General features: G+C 35.7%; 1 protein-coding gene across 3 annotated transcripts in view; it reads right to left on the reverse strand.

Annotated features, from left to right (window-relative positions):
• LOC127860085 (uncharacterized) overlaps positions 1 to 25,048 on the reverse strand; it is a 34,102-nt gene extending 9,054 nt beyond the window's left edge. For 2 of the 3 annotated variants that reach the window (XM_052397895.1, XM_052397887.1), the window contains exons 1-15: positions 24,941 to 25,048; positions 22,590 to 22,784; positions 21,977 to 22,049; positions 21,454 to 21,627; positions 19,651 to 19,803; positions 18,972 to 19,083; positions 15,376 to 15,529; positions 15,076 to 15,205; positions 14,174 to 14,315; positions 13,621 to 13,700; positions 13,355 to 13,511; positions 11,898 to 11,977; positions 3,763 to 3,933; positions 1,390 to 1,560; positions 195 to 365 (exon numbers count right to left, since the gene is read on the reverse strand). In XM_052397895.1, the coding sequence (XP_052253855.1) occupies positions 195 to 365; positions 1,390 to 1,560; positions 3,763 to 3,933; positions 11,898 to 11,977; positions 13,355 to 13,511; positions 13,621 to 13,700; positions 14,174 to 14,315; positions 15,076 to 15,205; positions 15,376 to 15,529; positions 18,972 to 19,083; positions 19,651 to 19,803; positions 21,454 to 21,627; positions 21,977 to 22,049; positions 22,590 to 22,784; positions 24,941 to 24,949 (1,972 nt within the window). In that variant the 5' untranslated portion in view covers positions 24,950 to 25,048. Of the gene's footprint in view, positions 1 to 194; positions 366 to 1,389; positions 1,561 to 3,762; positions 3,934 to 11,897; positions 11,978 to 13,354; positions 13,512 to 13,620; positions 13,701 to 14,173; positions 14,316 to 15,075; positions 15,206 to 15,375; positions 15,530 to 18,971; positions 19,084 to 19,650; positions 19,804 to 21,453; positions 21,628 to 21,976; positions 22,050 to 22,589; positions 22,785 to 24,940 lie in introns of those variants that run through there. The other variant, XM_052397904.1, reaches the window with a different exon arrangement.
• Between the last annotated feature and the right edge of the window lie 469 nt (positions 25,049 to 25,517).

Genomic DNA, 25,517 nt, shown 5'->3' on the forward strand with positions numbered 1-25,517 from the left:
CGAAACAGGTTTAGCTTTCCATATTGTAAACAGTTATGTATATACATTGAATGGCGAAGTTTACTGCCTGGACAAGCTTGTATAGATGCACGCAATGACAGACACGTGGATGCACATAAATAAACCAAACTGTGACAGCTAAATTGAGCTTATCGCAAGCAGACTGAATGCATAATCTGAGTAATTTATTTCACCTGCACATGATAACATGGAGCAGGGTCGCCGCTCCTCTGATATTCCCATGCAGTATGAGCCACCATTCTGTGGTCGGGGGTTTGTACACGTCCTTGCGCGTACTATTTCACCGACGCCACATGACACTGAGCAAGGACTCCACGGATACCAGCTTCCCCATGAACCATCAACTGCAAGGTGAGTAATTTTTTCAAAACTTCTGGAATAGATCTGGGGCGATATTCAAAAGTCATTTAGAAAATGACCTGACAAAAGAAACCAGAGCTTAATCACAAACATGACTAATAGCCCTGCACGGTGTTGCTAAATATTTTCAAAGGTAATAAAGTGTATTAATGACTTAGACTGATAAAACTATGTCTTGATCATCTTTAATTTTTTGTGAAGACGAATGTTTACGTTACGATTTTGTAACTTCAGAAATGTGCACGTAGTTTGCCCGTTAAGCGAGTGCAGTCCGACCGATGGACCTACTAATAAACCAGCCAAACGACAAGGTGACTCTAATATATCTCTTAACTGATATATACAATAACTTTATTAAAAGCAACACAGTTAATGTACTCAAACTGACACTCTATCAATCCAAGTAGAAGTTTAGATGTGGGTATCTTTAAACAGTCATTTGCGTAATAAAATAAACATAGACATTGTTTTTCATGTTTTGAAAGCAAATAAATATTTGGACAAATACAAATTCACTAAATAATCTGATGTGGACAACAGACAAATCGAAAAATTTCGCAAACTATTGCGACATTAAAAATTCATTTCTTTACAAACATATAAATGTTGAGGTTATTAAACGATGAATTTTTCAAGTACGTACAGACGAACGAAACGGACAGACAAATTCAATTAAAAATGCCATCCAATATAAGGGGGCTAAACATTCAGTCTTTAGCCTTCTTACATATTAATCCAACAGTGTATTATTTCCTGCACTGCTTTAGTGTATGGCCCATTTTTAAAATAACGACTAGAACAACAATGTGCAGAAATACAACTGCTTATGTAAGACAAGAATGGTATTAATTTTAATGAGTTGTCCTTAAAATTAAACGCAAATGAAACAGATGAATATTCATTTACAAACATTGTACCGATAAGAGGACACTGACACACTTACTGATAAATGGATGAGTAGTTTTTTGGACCGTGCGATGAACAGGTGAACTAAAAATCAATCCTTACCAACACAAATTCCTTGCTGGCATGATTCTCGCTCCTCAGCTTCCCCCTCGCAATAACTGCCTCCATGTTGTGGCCGTGGATGGGTGCATGTCCTCAGTCGGTAATGGTCCCCCACACCGCACGTCACGCTGCATGATGCCCACGGATACCAGCTACTCCATAGACCGTTCACTATTCACAGATTATTTCGAATTTAATTCTGAAAAGTTACATTAGCATCTGTGTTTGATCATACACTATTTGTAAATAAGAGCTCTACTGTATGGTATAATAATGTACATGTTCTGTCCGGCACCGTATGTAATTACCACAAAGACATATATGAAGTTGAATGTGCTAGTAGTTATATTACATATTCAAACCTATTTTAGCTGATGCTATACATATTATGACAAGAATATAGATTTTGAAAGTTACCAATTTATTTATTTGAAATTACGTTTGAACTCAGGTCTGTCTGCATGAAAGCTACGAACAAAATAACAGCCCAATACCTCAATCCAAGCTAAAGCTTTCCTGCGAAAAAAAAACGTTTTATTATTGTATATACTGTGATCTGGACCAAACTGGGCTCACATGAAATTCCGAACATGGCTGTAACTTACTTAATTCAGCACAGTATCTCGACCGTTGCAGCGCAAACTGTGTATCCTAATTTTAGCAACAGGGACCTTTAACTTGACCCAACTTGCCCAAAATGAAGCCCAAAGCTGAGTCTACATGTCAGCTAGAGAAAGGAGTTGCTGCATGAACACAATCACCTTTAGTTACAATGAAGAACAGTAGATTAAACCTCACAATTGAGCTAAATTGCTTTGTTTGATGACTTTCAATGATGATCCTGAAGACATTTGTGAAGTTTCAATTGAGTTTCTGTTTTAGGTACAGAGATATGTTGAGACTTGTTGCATGCAAACTATAATATGAATTTTAACTTGCACTCAAACGTTCGTCTGACGTTTCTAAGAAAGGGGGGATAATCATGATAAAAATCAGGTAAATGTTATGGGTATTGGCCAGGTTTTTCCAATAAAGACCCGAAACACACATTTAAAGATTTATTTCAATTTCAGAAATGGAGATTGAGATATGGTGTTGGTCACGCATACGTCAACATGACTAATCTACGTAGGACTAAGCACCAAAGGTCCAAATTATGCTTTATACAGGTCAAAGTCATGTATGTTTGTCGAGGAAAAAGAGGGAAATAAAAATTATAAAACGCTGCTAACAGTTATCAGTTTAGTCAGTTAATGTTCATAAACACCCGGAATGCACATGAAAAGTGTTATTCAATTTACTGTTTAACCTGGGTACATCTGCCAGTAAGGTGGCAAAAATGGCCATTATAGGCAGGTGGCCGCTGTATTAAGATGACCAGTTGTTAGATGGTAAGTAGGATGATAGTAAAATACAGACCCCTAAAGCTTATAAAACAAAATATTTGTACAGAAATATCAGGCAAACAGCATTTTCATTTAAACAATCGCACACACTTAGCACAATTATCTTCAAAAAGGAAATTGTGAATTGCAATATTGTTTCAAACCAAATAAAATCATTCTCAATCACAATAAAACATTACATCACGAAAAAATTACTTACGACCATCTACAATAATTAAAAAAAAACATTCCAAAAATTGTTTAAAAAGTTGCTATTCAATTTCTCGTTTGCCAAATAACCTGCTTATTCAATACTCATTACCGTTATACGCATGTGAACTATATAATTATTTTTGTCAGGGACAATCTAGACTGGTCGCTATAGCCAGACGACCGCTATGCTTAAGTTTCAGCTAAGTCAAATTGGACTGTACGTAGCAAATACCCATATATGCAGAAGTCGCACACAAAAGTTAACCAGAAGTTAAAATAAATAGTGGCATAAATCTGATAAACTACAGGTCAAAATGGAGCTCATTGACCCAACACAAAAAACACGAAAACATGTATGATGTTTTAAATGGATATCTGAAGTAAAAACAGTGATATGGAAATTCACATTTACCTCAACAATTCACCTCAGACTATGCGGTGAGTAGTCGAACTTAAATGACAGATAATTGACATATTTACAGTCCTAAAAACTGAATTTCTCCATTTGTCATATGAACCTAGTTTGACCTTAACCTTATAGCTCCGGAAAAAAAGTTGTAAATGTGTGATTGCTTATAAAAGATGAGGATACTGCATAGAGACCGTTTCCTAAAAGACGATAAAGTACGTTAAACGATGCCACATTTTGCTGGCATTATAATTAAAAAAACAACAACAACAACATTGTATTAACCACACGTTGTTTACCTGCATGTCAAGTTTCTGTGGAAAATGTAAAATGTCAATAATATTTTTAAAACATATATGTTTCTACCTGGACAGTGTTCGTTATGATCCAGTTTGCATGTCATGTACTGTCTAGCCGCTCCATTGCAAGGTAAACCTGTCCCAGCTGGTGGTGGACTGTCACATAATCTGGACCGAGTTTGTGTAGCGTTACAATGACATGAGGACCAGTCACTCCAAGCTCCCCAGATACCATTCACTATAAATAAAAATAAAGTTTGGCACATTACATCGTCGACGTGAAACACAAACATGTGGTAAAGTATTTTTTATATTGTTTTTCCTCTCTTTTTTCCAAAAATCCTGTCTTCCTCCACCCACTTTAAATAATGTATTATGTTGTTTAGTGTTTGTATCTCGTGATACGTGCATTTTGTCTGACATTTAACCAAGATTGATTTCAATTTGCGATCAACAAAACGTTAAATTCACTGACAAAAAACCTGAAACTAGACCTTCCTCACAAAAGTGACAAATACTTCCACACAGGAAACATGAACGGGATCATGTGGATCATTAGGCTTCAAAAAGATCTTACATATGTACACGTAATGGTTATGAAATATTCAATCACTTTAGTCACTTTAAAAGTTTACTCTGCACACTTTATCCTTCTGCCATAAAAGTGGCGAAGTTCGAGTGCATAAAACTTACATACGTTTTGACTCACTGGGTATAAAAAAGATGTGCTTCACATGGAAATGCCAGTTTAGTTTCAATCCAATCATGCGGGAAACGAAGGTGAAGGTTTCTCCACAAACTTATAATATTGTTTGTTTCTTTCATAAAAACGGGTGCGTTCAAAGACATATAAGTAAGGAACGTGTGGATCTTCGGGCATTACAAATTAGTCTTACACAGTGTAAGTTCGTAATGATTACATATACAATTTCCAATTGAATTTCATTCAAAATGTAGAAATAATTCACTCCACAAACTTATGATAGTGTGCGAACTGACTTACTAAAGCAGACAGGCAGTCCAATCAACTAACACGGTTCGAATATTTAATACCAAGATGCACTTACATTTTATTTGTATACGATACACTCATAAAGGAAAATTACAAATGCAAATGTAGAAAAAAATCATGCTCAAATGCTAATACTTTGTTATATACATCGATACTATATATATATATCTTAAGTTTAAGATCTATGTATCATCAGTGTTGGTGCAATCAAGATCATTTTGTTGTTGGAGAAAACCAGAACACTGCAGTATTTGAACTTTAAATAAAACATGCGTTTTGAGCATGTGTCACTGTATTGTAGCGCGAACCGCCGACTTCCTGAGGCCGCAACCGTGCGCTGTGTGCGCGACCTCAAACACTCGATGTGCCGACCGAAGTCCTCGGAAGGCTAACTATTTCGTTGAATACAATAAACAGTGTAATTAATAATTTTCCTTAGGCTACCTGCCTTCTGATTATGAACTAAAAATAATCGAGTCGCTTCAGATATATACAATCACCCCCTGTAGGTCGATAATTCAAACTGAGTTGGATAATTTAAACTGAAGAAAAAATGTAGGCCGAAACTGAAAACGAAACTGAAAGGTAGGTTATTATTTTATCATTTCTGCTAATTTAGCAACTATAAGGACGTAATTGTTCTACTAGTGTGATAATGAATGTCTGATACACACATGCGTTTTAATGATTTAATAGTTTTCTAGTAAAAAACGATAAATTTGTCTTCGGAAAATGCTAATTTTCATGAAATGCGACATATGTGTTGAATTATTTACACGGTGAATGACAAAAGAGCGAACGAAACTGTAACAGAGATATGCAAAATTATATCATGAATGTCCGATAAAATTTTACTTTTAACACATAGTGTGTTTCTGTGTTAAAATCGTGTGTTTGCAGGACGGGTATAAAAGTTTATGGATATATCCAAACTGATATGAAAATTTATGTGGATAATAACCAAACTCAAAATGGATACTGCACAAACTGCGATGTATTTAACATGTTTTCCAAAGACAGGTTGGATATTATTCTTTGAAAACAACTATTTATAACCAAAAACTCACACGATGTGTATAATGGAATATAAAAAATACTTTCAACGAACATCAACATTCATTTATTTGTTATTATTATACTTGTGTGTTGTTACTGAAGACCACATTTTAAAAATGAAATTATTTCTTAATGTGAATTCTTCATGAAACAAAGCATTCGGAATTTGCATTTCACGTACACAGGGATGCCATAACACGTGTTCCATGTCATTTTGGATAGCATGAAAAGCATAGAAATTGAACTATGTCCATACTTTTTATTTAATCACTTGATTTTAAGGGATTCGAGTCGAAGCTGCACTTGCATCGCTGATTCTTGTATGTGTCACCATATTAGAGGTTTCGAATATTATTTGAGGCATTACTGATCTGATTCATTATACATTATATCAGAAAGATTGCTGCAGCATCGAATGGTACACAAATATTAAAGGGGCATATCAACGGCTAGTATAGCATTTTACTTTCCGAAATATATTTACACATTGAAAAGAAAATATTAAATGATGTCTCAATACACAGACATAGATATTAAAATCTTTTGTAAATAATGTATTTTAATGACAAAAAAAAAATCCTCGTGACCCTTTTCGACGGAAAATTTAAGTAGTAGTAAAATATTTACGATTGAATGGTACAGTACCCCGCTATTCGCATGTTCACAGACGATGAACGACTAAAAACGGTATTTTAGCATAGAAAGCTTGCGAGTTCTATATGGAATGACTTTGAACCCTATTGAAACCTTGGTGGGAATAATATTTGTGGACTTTAAACTAGTTTTCTGTCCGATTTCATTAATTACGTATTATTCCTTCCGATTTTATGTTAATACAATTTGGACTTTTGGTAATTTTGAATATTTGATATTTCATTATATAGGGAAATTCCGTCGATTCGCTCCTTTAAACTGGTGGAAAATAGTTTTAGAGCCGGGGCTTGGGCGCATAGTATTGGTTTTATTTCGATACGTGGTAGGACCAGAATGATTGAGGCATCCGTATGAAAATGCTTATTTATTTTCAACATTTGAATACCGTTTTATGAAATATATATGCTTTTGTTGTCAGCAATTAAATAAATCTCGAAATATTTTACAAGAGTGTTAATTTTATATAGATTTTTACATAAAGACATCTTGCAGTTTGGTTATTATCCATCAACTTCCTAATGTAAGTTTGGAATTATCCAAACACTAGTTAGGTCATTATCCAATTTGTATATTCTTGTCCCAAACAAATACAAATATATTGCGTTTACAAGTACAAGCATTAAAACATTAACACAAATTCGATTATAATTGTTTTTGGCCTAAAACTTTCGACAATTTCATTTACTTTTTCCAGATTTTCAAACATATTCATTTTATTTCGACGTAATTGTATTTAATTGCTACGGGTTTATTATCGCATTGTATCCGGCAAATAACATTTTATAAAAAAGAAACGTTAATTATGTCACAACTTTCCTTAAATAAACGTGTTGTTAGAAATAAATGACTGTAGTCTTTATTTCTGTCGCCATTTTTGTTTCAGTTTGAATTATCCTACTCATTTTGGATTATCGACGTACAGGGGGTGACAATGCGACCAAAGAGGGGACCGATGCCTTCAACGAACCCTCCGGCTTCCGTGAAGCTACTGGCTTCGGCTTCCGTGAAGCTACTGGCTTCGGCTTCCGTGAAGCTACTGGTTACGGCTTCCTTGAACCGATTTACTTCGTGAAGCTACTGACTTCCAACGTTCTGAAGTACTGTACCGTTTTTTAGATGTGATCCCGTTGGCATCCGCAAGAGAACTGACCAACTTTGTCGATTTGCGCCTCTATATATACTGGCAAACAGAGCGTCACATAGCCAACGGAAAGACACGATTCGGAAACTACCGACGTTTCCGAATTTCCTCCGCACTCTACGGAGATTACCGATCAGCATTTCTCCTTCACTTACACAGAAACTAGCCGAAAACACAAAGCCCCTATTATCATAACCTATGATAATGTCACCGAGGCTTGCCGTGCCTCCGCATATCTCTACAAGACATGCTGACCATTCATCCGTAACTGAGTTACTAAGGTCTCTCTTGCAAAACTGTATAACCTTCGTCAGTTATCACAATCTTCCTTTTCTGAAGGTCGGCTTCATTTGCAGCCTGCAACTTAACTATGAGCTCCTTTTTCCTTGACCGGCAAACCAGACGTAAACGACGTTTCATTGCATGTCGTAACGTTCATGAAGCCTCTTTGATCATCTGGCTTCAAGCTGACTTCCTCAGACATGCCACTGGAGTGTCTACATTGTACGTTCGCTGGAGATCGAACTGAGGTCTAAGTTTTCGGAATCACAGCGCTTTGATTCCCCTGCAAATCACCCAGCAAAACCGCTGTCTTTTTCTTAATACCGGCTTCATACTTCACTGAAGCACTACTAGCATCGGCAGTTTCATATGCTAGCTGAGACCGCAGAGATTTCTTCATTTTCCTCATCTTATTATCTTTTGAACCACCTTCTTGCAAGGTTCTTTCTTTCTCCTGTGCTGATGCAACCAGATTTGGCTACGTCTTGCTTCCACTGAGAACACGAATGCCCCCAACAGTATCGGCATGGTCTGTATAAAGCTCCACTGGCTTCGTTGAAGTCGACATCTGTATACCGTGTTTTCTTCGCAGGTAATTAGGGCATTGTTTTTTTTTCAGGTCTATTTGTACCACACAGATAGCATCGTCGATTGTTTTCACTGTCCCCTCTTGTGTTTCTATACGCAGGGCTTGAACTTCTAAACTTTCGCATAAACTCATCCAATTTTCCCTCAAGTCTTTCTACCACCTTACCCAGATTTTTAATCTGCTTTGACGAGGAACAGCAACATTCTACATGCTACAATGTAGAAACGTGACCATCGACTATTGTGGCTCCAGAAACAATTAATGGCTGCATGAAGGCCTCAACGAAGGCTTCAATGTAGGTTTCAATGAAGGCCTTTCCCGCATAGTGACATTAGAGTCAGAGACACTCGGCTTTCCTGAAGTCGTCTTTTCTTCATCGCAAGTCCCACGTCCATTACCAGGACACTGCATTCTCAAGTGAAACTTTGAGCCGCAGGTATAAAACCGTCGCCCCATGTTCTTCGACTCTGAACCATATCTAGGCTGTGGGGTTTCCACGGCGCCCATGCACTTCATAAGCCGTCTTTCGAGCATATCAACCATCTTTTGATGCTCATCGATTTGCTTTGTTGGTTTACTACCATCTGTAGCTACCGCAGACACATGGCCATCGGACTTCGATCTTTCGGGGCGATTAAAAGCTTCGAGCTTCACAGCGTGTCGGATGGCATCATTGAGGCATACTGGTCGAGCCTGTTTGATGCGAAGTTTCATGTCCGCACTATGAAGGGCATCAAGAAACTGCTCTGTGGCAAATGTTTCTTTCAGATCTGCTGTTGCAGAGGGGTATGCCAGGTTTGTTAATCAGCGAATGCCTTGCCCCAGCTCTCCCAAGGTATCCAATTCTTTCTGTCTGTGATCGCGTAACTGCACTCTGTACAGTTCCGTCTGGTTAGGATGTTCAAAACGTTATTCCAAGGCTTGCAGCAGTGAGTCGTAATCTCTGGAATTGTGTGCAAGGTTTTCCAATACCCCTTGCGCTTGGCCACGCAACGACACTGCCAAATGCAATCCCTTGTCGTTGTTTTCCCATTGATTAATCTCAGCGCACGTCTCAAAGTGCACTCTATAATCTTGCCAAGATGATTGACCAGCATACGTAGCTGCCTTCACAATACTCGAAGGTTCCAATGGAGTCTTCTTCAATGTGACGTTTCCTTTAAAATAATTTGGCTTTGATTGAGGCATAGGCGTCTCTCTTTCAGGAACAGGAGTACACAAGCCAGTCCGCATGTTATCACGCTTTAATAACTCCAAATGCTTTTCCAAAGCCAATGTGTCACTTTGTAACCCTTGTCGTTGTATTCCCATTTATTAATCTCAGCGCACGCCTCAAAGTGCGCTCTATAATCTCGCCACGATGATTGACCATCATACGTAGCTGCCTTCACAATACTCGAAGGTTCTAATGGAGTCTTCTTCAATGTGACGTTTCCTTCAAAATAATTTGGCTTTGATTGAGGCATAGGCGTCTCTTTTTCAGGAACAGGAGTACACAAGCCAGCCCGCATGTTATCACGCTTTAATAACTCCAAATGCCTTTCCAAAGCATATGTGTCACATTTTTTGGCGAGGGCTTCATTTTTCCGCCTCAAAGCCTCCGATTCTTTGAGAAGAATAACTTCCCTACCGTCAGCCATTTTGAGGCATGGGCTGACAGGTTAAAACTGTGGATAGGTTTTTGTACCCTATCCCACCGCTGCCACCTAATATGTAGCGCGAGCCGCCGACTTCCTGAGGCCGCCACCGAGCGCTGTGTGCGCGACCTCAAACAATCGATGTGCCTACCGAAGTCCTCGGAAGGCTAACTATTTCGTTGAATACAATAAACAGTAAGGGTATCACGTTTAAACGTTTAAACGATGGCGTTTCGTGTTTTGCTCAAAAACGTTTACAAAAACAGTAAACGTTTAAACGACAGTCAATGTCAACAGAATCCATTTTAGTTCATTACATTACGATGTTGCAAAACTCATTAAAAGCTGCTGAAAAAGACTCGTATTTGTATCACGTGCGCCAGATGGCCCTTATTCACAGTACCGTAGACATAACAATACACCTGTACGACCTAGACGTCTTGAATATTTTACCTGCATCGGCACGAAGTGCTCGGGAACAGTTTCCCGCTATTTCTTGCATGATCATGCCCCTAATCGTCTTGAAAATTCAACGCGCGTCGCCATGAAGTGCATGAGGAAAATTTCCCACCGTTTATTCATCGGCATTCATTTTTAATTTAATGAACAGATACTCGTTTTGACGTACATCTTGTTAAGTAAAACAATAAAACAATTAACACCGGTGTACTCTAATTGAAGAAATGTGGGTTAAATATTAATTCATCTTTGTTACAAAATATAACGGCATGTAAGTAGAAAACGCATAACTCAATGGTTAGACAACGACGAGAACAGTTGGTTTTAATATGACGTTATTGTGCGAATGGGTTATGAACTAAATATAACTTCCGGAAATAATCACTACTTTCAGTTTGGAAATGTGATGGCACTGATGCTTTTAAAACGGACGTATGGATACCGTTTAAACGGTATCGTTTCGTTTATTTCATTTCGTTTAAACGTTTAGAAAAATCTGTAAACGTGATACTCTTAACAGTGTAATTAATAATTTTCCTTAGACTACCTGCCTTCTGATTATGAACTAAAAATAATCGAGTCGCTTCAGATATATACAATGCGACCAAAGAGGGGACCGATGCCTTCAAAGAACCCTCCGGCTTACGTGAAGCTACTGGCTTCGGCTTCCTTGAACCTATTGACTTCGTGAAGCTACTGACTTCCAACGCTCTGAAGTCCCCTCTACAAGAAACAGGAACTCTGCGGCCCGGGCAGCACCGTTTAATATTAACGTAAATACCCAACTGCTCCAAAATACTGTTCATGCGAGTACTGCACCTTTCTCTTTAGATGTGATCCCGTTGGCATCCGCAAGAGAACTGACCAACTTTGTCGATTTGCGCGTCTTTATATACTGGCGAACAGAGCGCCACCTAGCCAACGGAAAGACACGATCCGGAAACTACCGACGTTTCCGAATTCCCTCCGCACTCTACGGAGATTACCGATCAGCATTTCTCCTTCACTTACACAGAAACTAGCCGAATATATACGCAGGATTTTACTAAAAACATTCCTTAAATATAAAATACTCTTTAAATTCTTAATACATTATTTTTAGCCAAACAATTAACTTACTTTATGAAGAACAAGTTACAATTTCATATTGTTTACCTGGCAAATTTAAAACTAAAGGCGGTAATTATACTGCAGCAGTTAAGAAACGCAAAGCATCTATTTCGATCACGAATCCTATCGTAATAATATATTCCAACTCTGTTTATGCACGCATGGCCACATTTTGATTGCATTGTTGTACTCGCACTGTTTATTTGTCCGAAAATTGTGTAACTCTAACTTCACAGAAAAATTGCAAGAGGAAAACGTTTACCTGAGTTCACTGAGCAAAGTGAAACTTTTGAAGATACCATTAATGCAGGATTGGTGCAGGTTGCTTTCAACTGTTCACATCTACAACAAGGTCAAACAAATACAATGGTCGTAAGAAAGGATCCTCATAGAAACCCATATTGTTTTGGCTGGTTAAAATTACTTGTTTGGAAAAAAGAAAATCTGGACAGTATGGTGAAGATTCTGCAAACGTTAAATGAGTTTTGAGATCCGAAACGTAAAATGGTGTATTGTTTGAATCAAAAGGGAAATACACAGGACATTGGCTAGATATTGAGCTTCGCATACATTCAATGTAGACATTAACAGACAATTTGGTGAGCATTCGATCAAAATGCAAGACTTAGGGAGCAGAAATCGCGAATTTCGCTTTATTTAAATAAATTAAAGGAACTAACTCCAAAATAATTGGTGCAAATTGGTTAGTTATCAGAATTTGTATTGGTTTTATATCAACAAGATTTTCAAATTTCTGTTGCGCAGATGCATAAAAACCGTTTGAGTAAGAGTGCGGTTACGGTAATTGTTGTGTTAATTGTACGAATGAATTGCGATAACATAGGAGTTCCTCATAGAAAGAGCCTTATCATCACAATTGGCCTCCATCTTATGCAATAAAACGCAAGACAGCTTGAGGAAGATTGTATTGTTGCAATGTTGTTTATTGATATTAAGGGCAATAACGCACTATTGAAGTGCATTGTGCCAATTGACTGGTTATCAAACTTAGCCTCGAATTTATGCAAATTAAAATTTCAAAAAGTTAATTTAAGATGTGATGTAAACTATTACACTGTTGGAGCGGAAAACCGACCGCACATCAAGGGTTTCCCAAATATTTCCCGTCAAAAGACGGGTATATACACAGGAAAGATCAAAGCCATTGGCAAGGATACACATCAATGGTTAACAAAGACAAAACTGAAGCTAAATGTCCCTTCATTAAAGGAAAAGGGAAAGAAAAAATAATATAAAATGAAAACATAGGAGCTCCCATGAGTTATAACCTGTTAACACGAATGAGTTATACCAAGCTTTTGTTAAATATGAACTATCTGACCTATGAGTTAATCGCTTGAAAATCATTTAAGCCAAGCTTACTTGCAATAAAAAGGATATTAAAAATGATATGGATGGATCTTGTCGCACTAAACCTTTATACTGATTAAACCTCTTTCCAAATGTTTTGAACTTGAAAAAGACACGTATGTCAAGCAGATTCAATTTCACATAATGTTTAAGAACTATCGGCATTCTAGATTGTGAAAATAGCATAACACGCAGTCTTTGACCTGATCTTGCTAAATATTTATATAATTGATATCTCACACGACGTGCTAGTTTAAATACGAAAACTTTATTTTAAGTGTGCTACAGCTATTTTTAATAAGCATAGCCAATAGCTTACACATATATTGCTTAAGAGTTCAACTATACCTGTTCGGATAGAAGTGGCCATCAGTTGCGCAGACGACATCGAACTGATTGCAGACGATGTGGTCCTTGTTTTCACAGAACAGCTGAAATATGGGCGGCTCTGATCCCAGAATGCTCGTGACTGGTGTGGTCCCAAAGGAAGAAACGGTGGTCCATCCTAAAGAAAGAGCAAAACCATCACCATTATGATCATCATGATCATCGTTATCATTATAATAACTATCAATACTCCAAACATAAAAATAACTAATTTTAATTTGAAATACCTGGGACAACACTGCAATGTTTGTAATCTGTGTGGATTGCCAAGTGAGGATTGGAACATTTCTCTTTAGTGAGTATGCATCTACAATAAAATCAATACATGCCATTGTAATAACATCCAAAGTTATTACAAGTGACACTAAAATATAACAGCATTGATCTTTAATTATGACCTTTACATTTTAGCAACGTCCCACAAACTTTGCACACAAAGTTCACCTCATAGTATGATTTTGGCCTACATTCAGAGACTCAGCTATTACAAGTGATATTCCTTCTTTACAGATTGAACATTGTTTATGGTGAAAACCGCATTGCAAACAATCATAACGTTTCAATTTATTACTCTTGAGTCTACTAAATATGTCTCAGATATAATATTTGCAAATAATTAATAAAGGGCAATAACAGTGACATTCATTTGAAAAAGAGTCACTGGCATTCAAAACACAACTTATTAATTTAATTATACATTTGGTAAAACTCAATAATTGCACGGTTAACTCAACCCTTTATAATTTAGCCATACACACAAACTAATTATTTACAGCTTACATATTGGGGTAGAAGCGTCCGTCAGTTCCGCATGGCACATCATACGCGTACCGGCTGCAGTTGACATTATTGATATTCTCACAGAAGTACTGCAGAACAAGATCAGCTGGGACTGGCGGGTAGGACGGGCTTGTTGATGTTTCTATTATAGTAAATAAAGTGTTGTTTTTTTTTACTTTTTATAATAACAGTATTTCGGTCCTACAGTTGGGCGACTTACACTACTTCTGATCTAAGTGGTGTTTGCTCAATACTATAGCTAATTATTTAGACAATAGACAGTTCACTTTGCCTCCAAACTTTAAAAATATCAAAACACAAATACACACAGATGCACAAGATCACATACGGGTTAATATTTGTGATAAGTCCACAACATAAGCAGCAATACTTTTCGTAACCACAACACAAGTGTAATTGTTCATGTTTATGCGCAAAAAGGGACAATTGTTTAATTGTCCGATATAACTTCTGGTAGGGCGTAAGTTAACGTGGTTGCTTACATTTTTGTAAAGCTTCATCAGTATAACAGGAATATGTTTTAAATTAAGCGCAATACAAATATCCAGGGACATGCAGAACGACAGAAATTCTAAAAAACGGATACTTCTTTTATAAATGCAATGCCAGTTTGGCTATGGATAGACTAATTTTGTAAACTAAGAACTTATTTTTGCAGATGCATAATTGTATGACTTTTTGAAAATATTGACCGGCACAAAGAAGGACAGACAAACAAGTGCCCCATTCTCCAATTTTGGGCATACAATGAGAGGATGAATCTGTTAACTAAGCTGATTAATGATTAATCTATAATAATGATCAATACATTACATTTTAACAAGCTCATGATGTTTTAACAGGGATTTTCAAGCTTTGAATGTTAATAAACTTATTCTAACCATTTGTTCTTGCTAAATTTGTTCTAGAAGCTTTGACGGGCAGTGGTGGACAGAAGCCTTTCGTCAAGTTAAAGTCGTCCACTGCGATGTCACCCTCGTAACCAATCCCTACTGTTGCCTCCAAAACTAGCTATACCAATATAAAGCACACGGATGACGCTTATATTTCACTATTGATCACCAATTACATAACGAAACAAGTTTTTATGGGAACTCTATGACGTTAACTTGAAATCATGTTCTTACTCACATACGAAATCAAATCAACGCCAGGACACTTTATAAAATATCATAGATTACCTTGTACCCCACTGTTGTGTTCAGTGGAACTTGCCCAGACAGCCAATCAGGGCCCTGGTGCTCCGACAAGCTCCAAATGAGATTGCCGGGGAGGAGGCCATCTTGTGTCTGGTACACGTTCAGCGTTCCCACCGACGAGCCTTTCATGTGATACCTGTGGTCATATTTAATGTTCGTTTGCAAACATGTTCATATTTTTACTTCACCCCACAGGCATTTTGCATGATCTAATATGTTAAAACTTTAATATTTCTTATTTAAATAATAACTCATATAGTATCATTTATTTGTGTAAGGGACACACAACTTACACCGGTATATCCGGAATGAATTTGGAAGAAAAATATCTGGAAACATTCTGCAAACAGGAGTGTGGTCGGTTAGCTCGTGAGATAACCCTGTTTGAGACTGTATGTTTTTCAAAGAGTTTTGTCGTGATCATGCAAACAAAGTGACGTTTTTATTCCCCATGAACATAATACTTTCATCAAAGCTGTCCATATAATATAAAAAAACAATTTGTGTAGTGAAGCGCTCTAGATAGTTCACAGTACACTTATTGTTTAAGACTTAAAGGCCCTATAAAGGTGACAAATCCAATTATTATGCATATAAACTTGCCTAATTTTTACCGGATTTCAGTTACCTTTGCATACAAAATGCTAATAACACAGCTGAGGTGCAACGTTGTCAAGAAGAACTGAAGATATACCCGTTTCATAATTGGAAAAAATGTTTACAACTTTGCAACTAACGTGATGTGTAGCCCCAAAGCGGTGACGTATGCTAAAAATAGCCAAAAGAACATTCACTTTTAATTCTATTTAAAACAACTTTTTACCAGCAAAAAGTAACTAATTAGATCACTACAAACGTTTTGACCATTATTAGAATAGACATACTTTGTGAGTGATACCGGAAAACATTGACAATTAACGATATATTTTGGTGACCTGAGTCACTTTCACTTTCACTTTTCCGAGTAAACAGCGATGTAAATAAATTGATTGTTTGTAAACACGGTTGACTTGGAGGACACTGTATTTTGAGCTCAAAACAAGTTGTATTGCTAATATTTTATGGTAATTTCCAATAGCATATACATATTGTTTTTTTGATAACCTTTATATATAAAATACGGAAAAAATATTTAAAAATCGGTAAATAATTACGGATCTTCACCTTTATAGAGCCTTAAATCTAGTGACCAAGATTTGACCTACGTCGACACAGGTTCAAAAATGGCATTGATACTGTTCCAGTTAACCTCCCTAGAAGTTTCATCAAGATTGTGGAATAAGTAGGCCGTCTAGAGTATTAAAATGGGTTTTACTTTGTGACCTAATTTTTAAAACGTTGATCAGATTTGATATTGCCCTAGATATATTAGTAATAAAAATTAATATTTCGACCCAAGTTTATTAACATTGAGTAAAACATGTGGACTCTAGAGTGGTTACAAAGTTAATTTATGATTTACCTGATGACTAAGCTTTTGAACACGTGACCCAGATTCATATTCGGCCTTAATATAGACAATCCCAGAATAGATAATATGGGCGCCGCCATATTGGCTATTACGTAACCCGCGATTGAAAACGGTACTGAAGAATTTGACAGATTACAACGTTATCATAGTGTATACCCGCCTTATTCCAATAAACAGTACTTTATGACTTCGCACATTATGATTAAAAACAAGTGAAACATGAAACGAAGTGTCGATATGTATCAAATCGTAAATCAATATAATTTAAATTAAAAATATACAAGATAGATTCATAAAATATGTGTCTCTGCAACAACATTCAGTGACAACACGTAATGTTAAAGGCCGAGTTGGCATTTTTAAGCATACCTTTCAGTAATGCCTTTGTATAAAATTTAGTTATTTCTTTATGGAATAAAATTATTCAAGCATAATTATAAAGGTATAGAAATATCTAAAGTGTGAAGTAAACGTTGTGATTTTATCGTAAATAGTGCCGGAGATATTAACAAAGATCTATCAATATATAAAGATTGGAAACATACATTCAGACCATATTTTTGGATAGATCTTTGATATTTATTAGATAGATTTAAGATCGATGTAGACAATTAAATTGATATCTGCCTTTGTTTAAGCCTATATTATTTCTTATTAAATGTCGTACTTTCTATACTTTCCGGAGATATTCATTAAGAAACGTTGTAAGATTAAAGACTTAGGACGACTTCTTTAATTGAATAATACATCTCTTTGTTTGTCTAACAGTTACCATTTCGCTATTTATATTTCCCTTGTATCATTTTAAAGGTAATATACAAATCTATAGCCGAAATGATGTTTGTGATTCTAAAATTGCTTCGTAAATCTTTGTTATCGAAACTCTGTAAGATTTTCAGGTAGAGATTTTTTTTTAATTAAAATAATTTATCTAGTTTAGTCTAAAACTAAAGTGGTTTTTAGCAATCTTTTATTTAAAAATCGCTCAAGTATCGAGTTATTCGCTTGCAAAACTGTGTAAGATGTCAGGATATGTCATACCTTTTTATTTAAAAGGACATAGTAGCTTTTGTCTACAACTTTCTTATATTTTTATTTAAAAAACGTTTTACATGTTGCCTGAAATATTATTAAATTTTCTTAATAACATCTTAATTCACGATTGAAATGTTCAACATGAAAAATAATGAGCCTTAAATAAGTTAAAATAGTTCCAATTGTGTTCTCTAGATTTCCTAAACGTATGTCTTAATTAATTATTCGTAAAACGGTCTAAATTTACGCTTAAAAAATAAAAACACGCACAAAATGAGTGATTTATTTTTCTTTAATTACGGATTAGAAATGACAGCAACATACATCTCTTGAAAAAACATCAGCGATAAAGGCGCGAACGAATTCGCTCAATGGGAGGCGATGTTCCATGTGTGGATTAAAAGACTTTATGGGTTTGCCCGTGACACCACATGTCTGCACATGTGTTGATACCGAAATTTAAATAAGATATCACGTGCCACCTTTAAATAACATGTTAAATGACAATCAAGACCTTATTCATGCCAGGGACCTACACAAATAGGTCCATGTCCATGCTGTGTGTTATTACTCTTAAACGAATGCAGATGAACCTTATTTCTACTAATTACGTAATTTATATTAATAAAAAAAAACACTAACTATTGTGTGGTTGTCAGATCGATAACAGAAACTCTTTAAATCCTCAAATATATTTGATAAACCCGTTTCGCTTCCTTGTTTTGCGTAGGGACCTATACACACACATATAGGTCCATGTTTATTTCTTCAGTACCGTTTTGGAGGCGCGCAAGAGTATTCAGGGGCGGTTAATCCGGGAGGTATCGATTTTTGGAATTGTCTATAGTTGCATTTAGATTGGTAACACTCTCTTTCGAAAATTTGACCTAGTGAACTTAACCTTTTGACCAGCTAAATCAAGATGGGCCGTAAAGTGTTAATGAACTGAATATTTGACAACGCACACCGCTTGACATAGAAAGATCACAATAGCTCATTTTCAGCACTTTATGCCAAAGAAGGAAGAAAAGTTAGGCTACGATCCGAGATGACAAAGAATGCTGAATTATACCAGAACTGAAAGCACTGGAAATGGGATCCCGGGTATTGTATAAGTGGACTAACCAGCCAGGCCCTCTCATTTTGGACCCGCGGGGAGCTGGTCTCAATAAACATGTAGCTCCCTGGAGGAACATTGAACAGCAGGCATATATAAGAGCAACAAATACGGCAGTTATAGTTGGTTCAACACCCACTCTTAAAATTAAAATTTTACATTTATATTACCCAATTCTTAACCTCATACCCCATAGCCTGCGTAAAAATAATAGCCATTTCTTAAAAACCATCCCCAAATAACATGTGTAAGCACCGTATTCGAAAGCACCATAACATAATACCCACTTTTTAAATACCATACCAAGTTTTAAAACTACTTGCCCGAAACGCTTACCTGCTTCTTAAATGCCTTGCCCGAATATATGCATATATACTCCTTCTAAACTGTCTTTCCAAAGTACTTGAGCAAACAGCCATTTCAAAAAGACATACACATTGACAAAAAAGTACTTCCCCTTAAAAACTCATAATATTTACAAAGCAGAATTATAACGTTACATGAATACTAATTTATATTGGTGAAATCTGTTATATGTTCATATATTTAAAGCACATTCATTTAAAACGTGTTTTTTTGGTTAAATGTATGACAAAATTCATTCAATATTATGTATCCTAAAACATCCTTGCACCTTTATCATTTTTGAGGGTATGGTCAAAATCCGGACCGGTGTCATCTGTTGGCGTTGATGACCGGTAGCGAATCCAGTCGAAGTCGTCACCTTGCTGAACATTCTGCCATGAGCATAGGCTGTCTGCTTCAAAGTCACACATGTTTGTGTTGTCTGCAAGATAATATTGCTGTCGAAAATGTCAGAGCGCATATAAATTAAAAACTAGTATTTGGTGTTTTTTATCTCACCAAATCATGAGCCACTAAATAATGAAGTTTGTATTTCATTTACTTTCAAAATAAAGTTGTTTAAAGTTATATAAAGCTATGTGCTTGTGCATTATAGAGCAACTCATATACTTAAGTATTGGTGCCAAGTTAATTTAAAATTAATTGTATAGGTTATAAATGGAAAATACTTTACAACAATACAGTGCTCTATTTACGTATTCGGCTTTAAAAGCATGACCTTGACCTAAGTAGCCACGTAGTTATTGGGTCTGACATTTAAATAGAATAAAATTGTGTTAAAAGTTAATCTGAAAACTAAAAAATGAAGAACAGAAATAACTATACCAAAATTGATGTTGTATAAAAATTAAATGCTTAATGAATTTTCACTCCGTGGAAGCTTACAGAATTGCTTGTGTCAGTGCAAAGTTAAAACAGTCTTAATAGTCATGTATTTGTCTGTGACAGATTGTATCACATTGCTTCTGGTTTTAAAGACCATGCCCACCATTTGCTGCCGTCCTTCCCCCACATGTCCAGGTACTAGTTAGAAAGTTGTAAATGTGTTTTTTACAAGAATTGTAATTGAAATAGCGATTTTTCAAAAATGTCATTGGCATTACAGCGTAAAGGTTCTTTCTGCTCTTTAAAATAATGCAAATATAATGTCATGATGTCATATCGATTGTCAATCAAGGTGCCCCGAAGAGGTGGGGAAATTTTAGATGACTGCGGCAGTTATGCTAATAGTAGTTGTGAGTTTTCTTTTCTACTAAAAATGCGCGTTTTCCCTAAACAAATCCATTTATTCATTTATTAATTACTCTTACTTCTTAGCTTTGATACTATGAGTATTTATGTGGCATTTGGTTAATTACACGACTGGAATTTATCATGTTCAAAATGTCCGGGTATATAGAAATCGACCCCCTACATATTTGAACATTCTGTTTAAAACATCCAACCCATGAGCATTTCATCTTGACATTTTTAAGTTTAATTCTTATTTCATGTTTGGAGAAAAAAATTAACAATTGGAAATCTTTATACAATGCATGTTGTTTGTGACAAGTTTGCGCATTTAAATTGCCGTTATATGTGAATAATGTAGAATTTATTTGTGGTGAAATGAAAATAGGGATAATAGGGAAGAGGCATATGCAAAGACCTTTGTTAGAAAAAAACAACAAAGTACCCTATCAATAATGTTAACGGATTAAGAACAGGATTAATCTTCACATCCCTACATTGACCCCGGGTAAACCTAAAGCCCCTTCCTGAGAAATCGGCAGGGGCCTTAACACTCAAATATTTTTGCGTATCCACAACGAAATGCGCGTGAAAGTTTCGAGAGATTTTTACTTGTTTTGTGTAGACTGTTACACAAATCAAATATCTTTATACAAAATATGTAACTATGGATTCAGCATTTGAAACACTTGCTTGGTTATCTGTAAAAATAATCTTGTCAATTCGAATTAACTTTAACAAAAAAATGTACAAATCATGGATACTTCTAGCTTATTATTTATACTCGCTTACCGGCATGCCTGTGGTTTTGAAATATTTTAAAGATATATTTGTAACGAACCTAGAAGAAATCTTTTCTCCTCAATCGTCACTGGGGGACAGCCATCCAAGGAAGAATGCCTCACACAAGTTTCAAAGGAGGCAGCAAAGCAAGCCATGGTGTGTCCATCCGCGAGGCAAGGCATCCAAACATTGGAGTCAAAGGAATTGACAGTTCTAAGACCTGGTATTTCAGCTGCAAATCATACCCAAGTCTTAGCACAAGATTTTAAGTCCAAAGATCGACATACGGTACTGAGCTAGCCTGATATATTGTTAATATTGATTAACCATAAAATCTCCATATGAATGTTAAAGTAACACACTGAAGGAACCTGGTTTTCAACTTACAATTTTAGGTCATTATACATGTTCTCGTTAAGACCCTCTTTTTGTAAGTCGAGTTGCATAAACATAGCTTACGTGCCTTTTGATTTAGTACAGGATACAGATTATTTTCACTCAAACAGACGATACGATGAATGGAAATACGGAATGACTAGCCGGGGGTAAATGTTTACTAACAATAAAGTGCAATTCCATACCTAACCATTCACTGGCATCCAGCAGTATGCAGTTATCATATGGCAGAAGCTGGTCCTCTTGAATATACATATCCTGGGAGGGCAAAACAGGAAGATGTTTAAGTTTATAACTTTGCTTTTGACAGCCTTTAAACAGGTCAGATAACCAGTTTTGTGCGCATACTTATGCCTATATGAGAGCATGTAAAGCAATAATTATGAGCAAATGGAATGCAAAGTTAAATCCCTGCACACAGAATGAAGAATCTGTATATAAACTTTAAGGTAGAAAAATTATTTCAGTTTGGCTTATGTTACCAATGTACATTTCCTATGGAAAACCAACAACAAGAAACATGATAATGTCAAGAAAGCAGTATGTTCAACATTTTATTTATTTATCACTTTAATTTATTTTTATCGTTCGGGTGCATACTAGGTCTGCATGTAAGTAGCAAATGCACGAAATTTTATCATATTCGACCATCTTAACTTGTTGGAAAAAAGTTCTTACACTTTTATAAACAATTAACCTTGCAAACTACTTCGTCGAAAACCTGTGAAAAAATAGTTAAAAAGTGATGAAAACTGACTAGTTTTATATGATAATGTTTGTCGACCCCTGTTAACTTACCGGTTGACCCGAGACCATAAACCAGTCATTTGTTATGTTTCCATGGAAGCATGTGGCATTCCCAAGATACTGCACAACATGTGACTTTGAGTTGGTTTCCGTCCGTACTGGGGTGTTGGCAGTGAAAGTGCACTGACAAGTGGCTGCATTTGCAAGGCGCAGCTGTAGTAGCATCAGCAACAGCAGTGGAACTTGCTGAGGTAATTAATAATGATTTGCGATTAATAACAGTTGATGTTAGGGTATGCTTAACATTTGAAACGGTTGCTCTAAAATAACATGAACGAATGTCTCATTGAATTCATGCATACATTATCAAGAGACGTTAACAAATATCAACATTTCTGTTTCTAGTTTCATGTTTTACTGTAATTAAAGACTGAAATGTCTGCCACCGTTCTCAATAGATTCAGACTGTCTTAAACAAAATTTGAGTTAACGCAAAGTTAACCTTCAGCTTCACAAGCAGAAGAGAAACCTAACAATACCATGCGGTATTTTATTTATGTTAAGGAATCAATGAGCAATAGCAATAGACGGCAATACACAAGTAAACAACACTTCCACAAAAAGAATCAATTGGGCAAAAACATTATAACGGTATTTTGAAAGCGATAAAATGCCTCTTAAACTACTCAATGTTTAAAATCAGATCACATGACCAGGGACTTGTAACTAAAAACTGTCGTGCGTAAAACCGGAAATTTTGAACTTTAAAGGGGCCTTTTCACAGATTTTGGCATTTTTTTTAACTTATTCATTAAATGCTTTATATTGATACCTGTAAACATTGGATCGTAAAAGCTCCAGTAAAAAATCAAGAAAAAAATTAAGAAAAGGAAAAGAACATTGCCCGGAGCAGGTTTCGAACCAGTGACCCCTGGAGTCCTGCCAGAGTCCTGAAGTAAAAACGCTAGAGCCTACTGAGCTATTCCGCCGAGTACACATTCTTGACGTATTTTATACCTTATATAAGCAATCTTCGTAGTTTCACAATATTTAACGACAAAAACAGAACTCTCCAAATTATTCAATCGTTTCGCGTTGCAACGCTTTATAATTTTTAGGTTTTAAAATCGTAAAAAGTTGCATATAATGGCTATATTAGAGCATGGTTAATGTTCAGTATTACTGTTTCCTCACAAATATCATAACTAAAACGAAAAATTACGAATCTGAAACAACTTTTTTCAATTTTGTCAATTTACCAAAGCGTGAAAAGATCCCTTTAAGATACATTTACAATGATGCAAAGTGTATATATATATTATGATGTTTCTTCCTGTAGCCAAATTGCAATATATGACTTTATTATAAATAGGTTGGCTTCCCTTTCATAGTTTGGTTCTTTGTTTTATGGGAAAACACTTTTCGAGCCTACAAAGTAATGGGGTTTTTTTGTTTCCAGTTCAGTTCTCTAAAGGGACATTTCAACGAATGCTAAATGTCTGAATTTTTTTACACCTGATTTCTAACTCAGATCAGTATAACACAAGGGAAAAGCAGAAAATATGTTCAAATCAGGGTATGTATTGATTCATAGAATTGACTATCTTTGACATGACAAAAACACGTATAAACCATATCCAAAACAGACATTCTTATGTTCAATCTTTAGATGAACACTTATGACTCTATTATGAGCCCTTCAGGACTGCAAGGATGTGAACATATTTAAGCATGCTCTGTACTTGTCTATGCACAACTATGATAGGAAAATCAAACGGTTTTCAAATAGTAGTCAATTATATAAATATAAATATTTCTTCTTGCTTTCCTTGATAAATTGTTTATTAAAAATCATACATGTTTTGTTATTATAATCTATACGTTTAGAAATAAACAAATCCAACATTTACATCAGTTCATGCCCCAAATGTGTACATGTCCTTGGAAAAGTAGACAGAAATAATTGTCATAGAGTGAAATGACATGTATCGTACATGCCCGATGTGCGATTTCATAATACCAATACTTGAAAGACATGCACAAAAATTGACCACGACCACCAAACATTACTACCATCCCCAATAACTACTACAACATCTACTTATATCACACACAATTAAAACGTAACTGTGGTAATGTCACATCAAAAACTAGCTGCTTTTACAGGTTGTTCGTCTACTGACTCTTCTATTTAACGAACTTATACTACGTCAATCATACATATACAATTTTAACCACCAAATACTTTAATCTAAAATCCATTTATAATAGTTAAAATATGATTTAAAAAACACACACGTAACTATAAATAGAACAAGAATGTTTAAGTGACTATTACATACAACCATTCAAAGAACTTACAATAAAACAAAAAAAATCACAAATTCATTCAAATACAATACCAATTTCATCTTTACAATAAGATGTCTAGTTTTTCCTGAAATTTACGATCATGTCAGCTCTAGATCCTTTTGCGAAATATAAAGATGGACTTAAACGCTGAACCAAAGTAAAATATTAGAACACTGTCTTATCAGCCAAGCTTTGATTTACAGACCGGGCGTTCTTTTGAAAGTACATAAATCGTGATGACCAACTTTATATAATATTATTTGGTTTCATTCACAAAGTTACCTGAATAAACTAATACAACAATGATGATGAAAAATTTTCACAATAAGTTATATAAACTTTTAAAGCTGGTTTTAAAGCTGCATAAATAAGACGCAAAATGTACAATTGTTATTAAAGGGCCAGAACAGCACATCTCGTCGTTGACAAATGCTATACACAAAATCGTTAATAATTTTTGTTAATTATACAAGTGTCTACTATTTGTTATCAGTTGCTTAAAATTTGAATCATGGAATAACGATATAAACAACATTTTTTAATTTTCATAAATTTTGCGCTTTTCATTTGGAGAGGCGCCAAAACGTATTAAGCGAACAAAACTCTTCCTTGATCCTACTGGTGTGA

The sequence above is a fragment of the Dreissena polymorpha genome, chromosome 1, assembly GCF_020536995.1.
Source record: "Dreissena polymorpha isolate Duluth1 chromosome 1, UMN_Dpol_1.0, whole genome shotgun sequence".
Lineage (NCBI taxonomy): Eukaryota > Metazoa > Mollusca > Bivalvia > Myida > Dreissenidae > Dreissena > Dreissena polymorpha.